This window comes from Sinocyclocheilus rhinocerous, unplaced genomic scaffold (genome assembly GCF_001515625.1).
Source record: "Sinocyclocheilus rhinocerous isolate Xijiao unplaced genomic scaffold, SAMN03320098_v1.1 scaffold215, whole genome shotgun sequence".
Lineage (NCBI taxonomy): Eukaryota > Metazoa > Chordata > Actinopteri > Cypriniformes > Cyprinidae > Sinocyclocheilus > Sinocyclocheilus rhinocerous.
In genome coordinates, this window is record NW_015660885.1 from 785,354 (window position 1) to 795,147 (window position 9,794).

General features: G+C 35.3%; 1 protein-coding gene across 1 annotated transcript in view; it reads right to left on the reverse strand.

Annotated features, from left to right (window-relative positions):
* Nucleotides 1-9,794, reverse strand: part of LOC107725756 (lisH domain-containing protein C1711.05-like) — a 32,961-nt gene that overhangs the window by 11,804 nt on the left and 11,363 nt on the right. Inside the window, exons 5-15 of the mRNA XM_016535141.1 lie at nucleotides 6,147-6,260; nucleotides 5,759-5,859; nucleotides 5,533-5,640; nucleotides 4,937-5,029; nucleotides 3,180-3,249; nucleotides 2,798-2,874; nucleotides 2,529-2,639; nucleotides 2,324-2,422; nucleotides 1,641-1,736; nucleotides 886-930; nucleotides 727-778 (exon numbers count right to left, since the gene is read on the reverse strand). Coding sequence (XP_016390627.1) covers nucleotides 727-778; nucleotides 886-930; nucleotides 1,641-1,736; nucleotides 2,324-2,422; nucleotides 2,529-2,639; nucleotides 2,798-2,874; nucleotides 3,180-3,249; nucleotides 4,937-5,029; nucleotides 5,533-5,640; nucleotides 5,759-5,859; nucleotides 6,147-6,260 — 966 coding nt within the window. The remainder of the gene's footprint in view (nucleotides 1-726; nucleotides 779-885; nucleotides 931-1,640; nucleotides 1,737-2,323; nucleotides 2,423-2,528; nucleotides 2,640-2,797; nucleotides 2,875-3,179; nucleotides 3,250-4,936; nucleotides 5,030-5,532; nucleotides 5,641-5,758; nucleotides 5,860-6,146; nucleotides 6,261-9,794) is intronic.

A 9,794-nucleotide genomic window follows, 5' to 3' on the forward strand; every position in this document is an offset into this window, starting at 1 on the left:
TTCAGGACCTGCCGCTGCTGAGGCACGGAGGAGAATGAGCTCGTGGGGATCGCAGGTGGACCTGGCCGATGAGTTTAAAGAGGGGCTTTCCCTCTCGCACTCGTCGGCTATGGACGAGAATGAGCCGCTGGAGGATGATGTTATTTCATTAACATCGTCTGAACCAGGGGCCAGTGCTCTGCTGATTTCAGCCCAGGAAGAGCAGGAAATGTCTGAGGGGGGCGAAGAAGCTGAGGCTGAGCCTTCCCAATCCTCCTGCCCTGCGTATGATGAACTTTTTGAAAGTTATGGATCGCACCACGGCGAGGCTTTACTCGAACGTTATCTTTCTGGCCATAACCCTCCAGCTCAGGTGAGCCTTCCTTTCTTCCTTATACTATAGTCACACGGTAGTCACAAGGTAGTCACACGGTAGTGACGTCATGGCTGTCGCCGGCCAACGTGTTGTTGGTGTTTTTTCAATGTATGCTTCAGACACGGGTCACGACGAGGCGTTCCCCATAGTGACCCCTAGAGAACGCAGTGTCTCGTTCCCTACTCAGGGAACCATGGTTACATACGTAACCGGAGACGTTTTTATGAGTTCTCCAAATTATAAAAACACAATTTAAAAAAAATAAATATTCATGACCGTGGGAATCCTGGTAAAAGTTTTTAAATCCCCAGGAGTTAAAAGATCTGAACAGAGTTAAGCTACACTAAAGAAATAGAAACTAAAGCGTTCACCAGATGAAGATGAAGTGGCAGTGCCAGCGTCTTCTGTGAGCTTTCCATCGTGCTGTTGACAGACAGAAGATGAACAGCGTCTGAGTTACACCAACACTCACTCACTCACTCACCTGAGATGAGACCCAGACTCCAGCCGATGTCTGTCCTGTTCCTTACCTTCTTGTCTTTCTCTCCGTCTGATTCAGACTCACCTCCTGAATCCTGCAAGTGAGTTATAATGAGCTCAACTTGTGAATTTGGTTTCAACACTTTGAACTCAAACTACAGTCATTGAGAGATGTGAGTCAGACGTATTGTGTCTATTATGAACAGTTATAAAACAGAGAGTTCCGTTTCTTGATTCTGATTGGCTGAGATACGTTCGAAGCTGTTGTAAATTACTCTACAAACACACACCTTTGTTTACGTTTGTGTGTTGCTCGACAACCACTTTGTTGCAACCACAACTGTTTCTGAGGAACTACATTGTTTGAAACCTTACTATGTATATGGAATAACCGTTTTATAAAAGCAATAAACCCAGTGAAGCCGTGGTTTACAGTGAATTTAGGACAACGCCCCCTAGCTGTTATAAATTCACTGTAAACCACAGCTTCTTGGGGCGTATTGCTTTAATGAACGTGTGGCAATTAAAGCAGCAGCTCTTAGTGTCGGACAGTATCACTCTTCACTTCACTCGGACTCATTTTTGCAGCCTTAGTCTTTTCTTTGTCAGTCTTATTTTTTGTAAGAGTATGTTTCGACGCACTGACAGATAAACTTCTCTTAAACATTAACATGAAATCAAAATGAGTCCCATTTATTTTACGTCGTCTCTTGTTGACTTTAATGACTTTTTGTCTGCATTTAACGAAAAACACACAAAATCTGATGATTTCTAGAACTTTATAAGCCTTCAGGCTGCATTGTACCTTCTTCTTTTCCTTTTTCTTTTTCTTCTTTTTGTCTTTCTTCTTCTTCTTCTTCTCATCTTCACTGGAGCTGTCAGAGGAAGAACTGCTTGATTCCTGAAAAAGAGAGAAGAGATGAAGATTAACTTGCATTAAACAAGCATTATTGAAACTGGTTTCTGCCACAGGTTAAAAAAATTATAAAAAAGGTAATTGTGACTTTTTCTCACAATTCTAAGAAAAACCTCAGAATAGCTATGAACTTGCAATTATGAAAAGAAATACGTAGGTGTTTTTTTTTTTAGTATTTTTAATTAAAATTTATTTTGTATTTTCCATTTTAATTTTAGTTTGTTTTTGATCCATTTTTATATTTTTTTAAATAGTTTTTATAAGTTTTTATTTCAGTTATTTTAGTAAGTCAAGTCTAACTTAATGAAAATGAGAAATGTTTCTTTGACAGCTAGCTGAAATAAAATAAGTTTAAGTTTGAGAATTAGGAGATATAAAAACTCAATTGTGAGATAAGTCACAATTACCTTTTAAAAAAAAATTTAAACTTAAAATTGAGGAAAAAAAAAAAAAAGTAATTATCTTTTAAAGGGGTCATATGATGTTGCTAAAAAGAACATTATTATAGTGTGGGAATAAAAACAGCTTCCATTAAACAACTAATCAACACACAAAAATGCTTCTTGCTGTACCTTCTTCTTCTTGGTCTTCTTTTTCTTCTTCTTCTTCTTCTTCTTCTTCTTCTTCTTGTGATCATCCTCGCTGTCTGAGGAGGAAGATGAGCTGGAATCCTAAGAAACACAGATACAGAGATTTCAGATTCCAGACAGATACTGTGAAAATAAAACGCTTTCAAACCTCTGCGCTTCATACCTTCTTTATCTTCTTCTTCTTCTTCTTCTTCTTTTTCTTCTTCTTTTTCTTATCCTTCTTCTGCTTTTTTTTATTTTTCTTCTTCTTTTTCTTCTTCTTTTCATTCTCGCTGTCTGAACTGATTGCAGCTGCATCCTGGGAAAAATTATCAAAATTAATCAAGCAAAAAGTAAGCACTAAAAAGCGAGCAAACAAAATGTGAGACATCATCCTGGAAACAAAAAAAAAAATTTAAAAAGTAAGGTCATTCAAATAATAGAGCAGAGGCAGTCTTAATGAACAGGAGAAATTACTTTGTCTTTCTTCTTTTTCTTCTCCTCGTCTCCTTTAGTTTCTCCTGCAGGAGTTAATTCAGTATTTCCCTCCAGACCTGAAAAAACATCACAGACTTCAGAAGACCAGTGGGAAAAATACAAGATGATTAGCAGAACGAGCTGTTCTTCCACGCAACAAAAGAATACAATGACTAGTGACTGGCTAGCTCAAAATAAAATAAAATAAAATAAAATAAAATAAAATAAACAAACAAAAAAATATACTGTGCAGCAAGCCAAACTCATTTATGCAACAAGCTTATTTCCGGCTTTCATATGCATCACATATTACATACACACAGACACAGATACACAGACACACACACACACACTGAAACACCTGTCCTCTGATCTGTCTTACCTGTTTCTGCTAGAATCCCCAGCTCTGCCGTTTCGCTGATTTTCATTTTCTTCTTTTTCTTCTTTTCATCCTGTTGAGGAGAATGCGTGAGTGAGTAAATTTGGGAGCGTGACCCAGATAAGTCATGAAGAAGATGTAAATGTTGTTGTTTTGTGGTAAACACACATATTTCATAATTAGGACAGCAGCCATGAGACACACTCTACAAATCCTGTTTTACACAAGCGAGCCGTGACTGTTGTTCATCACACCATGACTCAGACTACTTTCCTTCCTCTGCAGGAAAACAGTGGTAAATAAACACAGCCTGTATTGAAAGTTCAGCTCTGTCTTCATTTACACCTGCTGTTCCAAACCCATATGACTTTCTTTCTTCAATTGAATGCAAGATGTTTAGCAGAATGAGTTGTTCTTCCACTCGACAAAAGTATACAATGACGAGTGGTTGTCCAGCTCAAAATAAAATAAAATGAAATAAACTAAAATGAACATAAATCCCTATCCCTATCCAACAAAACAAATCTCTATCCACTAAAATAAAATAAAATAAATCCTCATCCTCATCTACTAAAATTAAATAAAATTACTATCCCTATCCAATAAAATAAAATAAAATAAAATAAAATAAAATAAAATAAAATAAAATAAAATAAAATAAAATAAAATAAAATAAAATAAAAATCCCCATCCCCATCTACTAAACTAAAATTAATAAAATAAAATAAAATTAAATGAAAATAAATCTCTATCCCATCCTCTAAAATAAAATAAATCCACATCTCTATCCACTAAAATAAAATAATTAAATAAAATAAAAAACATCCCTATCCATATCCAAAGACATAAAATTAAATTAAATTAAATTAAACTTAAAATAAAAAATTTACCCCAACCCCATCTACAAAAATAAAATAAAATAAAATTTTCACTGCATGGAAAAGAGCAGCACAAATATTCTGCTAAACAAATCCATTTGTTTTACACAGAATAACAAAAGTCAGTTCCAATTTGGAACTACATAAGCAGATTTTTATGAATCATCAAAAGAATGTAAATCAATCTAGTAACCAGTTGAACAATGTATTCCTCTAATGTTTCTTTCAAACAACAATTTTGGCAAAGTTGAACTTCCCTTCATAACCACAGGGGATGTATTGTGTGTGTGTGTGTGTGTTTATGAATCCTAAAGCTGATTTGGTGAAATCTGTCGCTCTGATTAGTTATAGAGCACAGGTGCATTCTGAAGTGAAAAGTGAAAAGAATGTATGTCCCATACTCGGAATTTGTGCTCTGCATTTAACCTATCCAAGTGCACACACACAGCAGTGAGTAGTGAACACACGCACACCGCGAACACACACCCGGAGCAGTGGGCAGCCATTTTTGCTGCGGCACAAATCCCTGCTGGTACCGAAACTCGAACCCGCAACCTTTTGTTTACAAGTCCAACTCTCTAAACATTAGACCACGACTGCCTTCTGGGTTATGTTTCACATTAGAGAGTACAAATCTCTACACTAAAACACAGCAGATTGTGGCACTTTCAGCTCCTCAGTACATGTGAGAAATACAGATTTCCTAAGCATTTTAAGCCTGAGATTTGCACTTACTATAGTAAATCACAGGACAGTAAAACGTTAAGTTTGTCACATGCACTAGTTGCCACTGTGCAAAATATCATGCAACCAGTTAAACTTAATTATTAATTAAATTATTAAATTATAAAAAAAATAATTATTAAAAATTAATTTGCTCACCTCACTGCTGTCACTGTCTGAGGACGAAGAGGAGGAAGAAGATGATGATGATGAGGAAGATGATGATGAGGAAGATGATGATGAGCTGAACTTCTGTGTGAGGAAGTGACCGTTATTGGACAACCCGGATACAAACCTGCTAGAACTTGTTATTGATGCTTGTCATATTTTTCTGTGGGTGTGTGTGTTTGTTCTGGCCTCAGGCCTTTTCTCTAATTGCGTAAGAAGGGAATTCTTTTCTTCAAATGTTGAAAAACACTTGTGAGGACATGCATTCAGAAAGCCTCAGAAAATGGTCTAATAATCATGCTTTTCACCTCTACTTTGTTCTCAAATGCATGTATTATTCTGGGATTAAGCATGTAATAAAGCATTCCTGTGTCCATATCAAATATCATTTACATTGACACATGCTTTTATCCAAAGTGACATACAAAACAGGAACAAAAGCACTTTGCCAACATCTATGCAGTTCCTCCTCAGATAATAATATGCAGAAGAAGGATGTGCTCATTAAGCTCTAATCAAGCAGGTGGAATGAGCGGGATGCCGCAGGGTTCACTACTGGGCCCTTTCTTGTTTCGCAATTTAAGTACCTTGCTTCTTTTCTTCTTCAGCTTTTTCTTCTTCTTCTTCTTCTTGTTTTTATCATCATCCTCACTGTCGGAGGAAGATGCAGAGCTGTCACATGACCATGGGTCGTTCTGGAGAGGAAGAAAAGTGCATCAATATCCTTTCACAGTGAATGGAAAAGGGAAAGGGAAATTTACATCAGTGTGAACCATCTAGTACTAAGTACTAAGCTTGATTAAACTTTCCTACCTTTCTATCCTTCACACCTGGAACTTTTGGTTTGATGTCACACACTATCACGGAACAGGCCACGCCCCCTTCCTCCAATTCATTCCTGCGTTCTTCTGCAGCTGCACACATGCAGTTTAAAAAAAGATTATATTAAAATCTACAAATATCATTCATTATATATATTGTCACTGAACAGCTGTTTTTACTGGTGTGCAACTGTGAAATGAACTTCTAACTTTAATGTTAATGTTGCAGATGTAAATTATTTCATCCAAGTTATTGTTAAAAAAACGTTTGTCTACAAACAAATAACGAGAAGCATTACAGATACTCTATTCCTCTTTCCTTTAGTTCTGTTTTGTCATTCATTTGATTTGACATTGATTTATTTACCTGAATTAATTACCTGAAAGCTGCCCGGACTCCATCTGCTGCTCCTCAGGTGAGTCTGCGCTCAGCTGACTGCCAACAGGTGCCTTTATACCTGCGGGGAGGGGCTTAACAGCCACTTCCGCTATTCCTGCTCATGAATATTAATTGAATATTAAGCGGATTCAACAAAATTGTTGAATAAACACCGTTTTATTAATATTAATAAACCTACCCCACTGCAAGAACGCTATAGCACCACATTAGATCTATTAGCCTACATATTTATGCAGTAAGGCTTTACAGAAACCCGCACACAGGCAGGACCTGCACTTCCTCGTTTTCTAGAGCCATTTGTCATTCGGTTTTAAAACACTAACTGAAGCCTCTCAACAGCACTTAATCTTTTCTGTAACAGCAGATCATGATGTTTCTCACGCCCTTTGTAAACACTGAGAGGGTGTGTGCTTGTTGTCTCCTCTTACAGTCTCTCTTCAACAGTGATTGTAAGCTGTTTTTACGTGTAAACCCGCCTGGAACACCTCCCTGAACGCTTAAAATATGTCTAGTTTTGCTAAATGTGAATACTACTATGGCGAAGGATTAAAGCATGGATATTAATTAAGCCGTTTCCGATACGAATATGAACTTTGTTTCGTGACGTGATGAGAGAAAAAAATAAAAAGGCATCTGTGACTTCATTTCTTATTTTAAACTTCATACCGTGTAACCAAAAGCAAGATGAAAGAGTAATAATGTTAAGTAAATGTTAAAAGCATATTTCATTAAACGTGTAATATATTAAATTAACACAAGGTTTGACATCATACATTTTTTTTTCACCAACCGCTGGCACTTTCTTTCTATCTTGTGTCGCACACATGCAGCCATTAAAACAATAAGTCTCATGTATTTCTATATATTTGGACTGCTTTGGCTTGTTTGATCTGTGCAGATTTCTCTCCTGATTCAGACCAGACCACTTTTCACTGGAGGAAGCGCTATTATGGATTATGGATTTGTTTCAGCTTTTGTCTTCTCCAGATGTTAACTGATGGACTGGAGTGCTGTGGATTACTTGTGGATTATTGTGATGTTTTTATCAGATGTTTGAATTCTGACGGCACCCATTCACTGCAGAGCATCCATTGCTGAGACACTGATGCAATGCTACATTTCTCCAAATCTGATGAAGAAACAAACTCATCCTAATCTTGTCTTGGATGGCCTGAGGGTGAGCACATTTTAGCAGATTTTCATTTTGAGTGAACTATTCCTTAAAAATAGGATGTCAAACAGAATGCATTATGCAATGAAAAACATTTCAAACTAAAGTCATATGACTGTCATGCAAGGGTGAATGGATGACCAGCCAACTCTGTCTGATAGTACTCGGAGTCTGGTGCTAAAAACATTGCGGATCATGTTATGCAGCATCACATAGTATCTGCTTACATATAAATAATAAAACCTAACATAATGCACATAAAAATGATGGTTACTGCAAACCCACTGACTCAAAACGAGGTCTGTTTGGCGACGGAGCAGAAATCGTCAGGCTCTGTGTCATGACATTATGTTTTTTCGGTGATGTTGCAAAGCAACTGAAATCCTTACACTGGGTTATTACGGTTTAAATGCCTCTCATTTACATTCATGTATAAATGTATGGGCTGATATGTGTCACGGTTCGCCTATGGCACGGAGCGAGGAGACAAGGTTTTCAACTCATGGAAGTCTTTTAATTCAAAATCCACGGGAATACTCGGGGTAGACAGGAGCACAGGAAACACAAGGGTTGACCTGTATCTCAGACAATGACAGACAGCACAGACTGGGGCTAATAAACACTGGGCAATTAGGGGAACACAGGTGCATGGAATGACTAATTAACTGAGACACGGCACACCTGGGGAGGGAAAAACAACACAATGAGTCCAGGGGCGTGACAATATGAGAATACAATGATTTCAGGTTCTTGTCAAGTCTTACGGAAACAAATCATATTTACATTATTAGTAATACAGACTTTGCAGGATACTGTTGTTCAGTGCTTAAAATACACAATGAAACACTAGCTTACTAATTAATACTGCGCTGTTTACATTCTAGTGCCTACTTTTATTTATTTTTTTATTATATGCAACAGTAAGGCTGTATGCAGAATAGCATAGTACCATTGTATTTCTGCAATATATAGTATGTACTGTATACTGTGGACAGTTTGTATAAAATGTACTGCATGTAATTAGAGCACACTGTGCAAAATACTGTATCCCACAATGCAATAGACCCCCATTTCCAATCCGATGAAGAAATATCAACCTCAATGCTTGGTGATCATCATGGATGTATAGATACAGTTGTTTTGCAATTGAATTATGAAAATGGTCATTCATTTGTCAAGACAAATACTATTCTTATTTTTATAATCTATAAAAAAATTTTAAAATATATTACTTTATTTTTTTATAATTTGTAAAATAAATTTTAGCTTAAAATAACAACAATTATAATAATAATAATTATTATTATAGTGTATTCTTTATAGCTTTAATACACTATAATATTTTAGCTCAAAATAATACTAACTGTAGTAATAGTAGTAATAATAATAATAATTGTAATAATTGTTGTCTTAGTGTATTACTTATATTTTAAAAATAAATTATTATTAACATTATTATTTAGCTTAAAATAAGAATAACAAACAACAATCATTATTTTATTTTAATTATTATATTTTCTTTTTATTTAGCATATTTTTAGCTTAAAATAATAGAAGCGTAATAATAATAATAATAATAATTGTTGTTGTTATGGCATATTGTTTATAGTTTAAACAACAACAACAACAACAATAATTCAGCTTTATTTCATGTAATCTTTATATAAGTGGTTTGAAATGCCTGGCTGTGAAAAGCTCGTCACATTGCATTGTGGGTTTCATTATTTTATATATGTAACAGGTCACCTGGTATTCCGTGTGCGGAAATAGTGCATATTTTGGTCAGTATTCATACTATATACTGTATATACAGTATGTAATGCTAAGATGTTCCACTGTTTTTAGCTGACACTGATTAGTCTTGTCTTGTGAGGCTCCTCCTGCGGCATTCTGGGAATTAAATATCATGCCGAGATATCGTGTATCAGGTATTGTTCATAAATGCTTCCCCAGGATCATTTCCTAGAGCTGGCGAGGTTTTCATGTTAGTTCAGCTTAACCAGGACTGACTAGAGAGCAGAGACGTGTGAAGGGCCGTGAGGGCCGATAACACACTGCTGTGCTTTACTGTTGCTGTGTGCTTGAGATTTGTGCTTGATTACAAAAACAGGTTATTACGATTCAGTACCATTTATAGCTTAATGATAATGATAATAATAATAATTATTATTATTATTATTAGTTATAAAAAAAAAATCTAATTTAGTTATACTCAATAATAATAATAATAATAACTATTATCTTTATTAAATAATTAGAAATAGTTATATATTATTAGTATATTTTTAATATAAAAATAACAGAAAATAGAAAAAATATAAACATTACTCAATAACAGTTATTATCATCAATCATAAAATAATTATAACGCTTTTATTATATTTTTAAACTATAAAAACATAAACCATTACTCAATAATAATAATAATAATAATAATAATAATAATAATACATAATT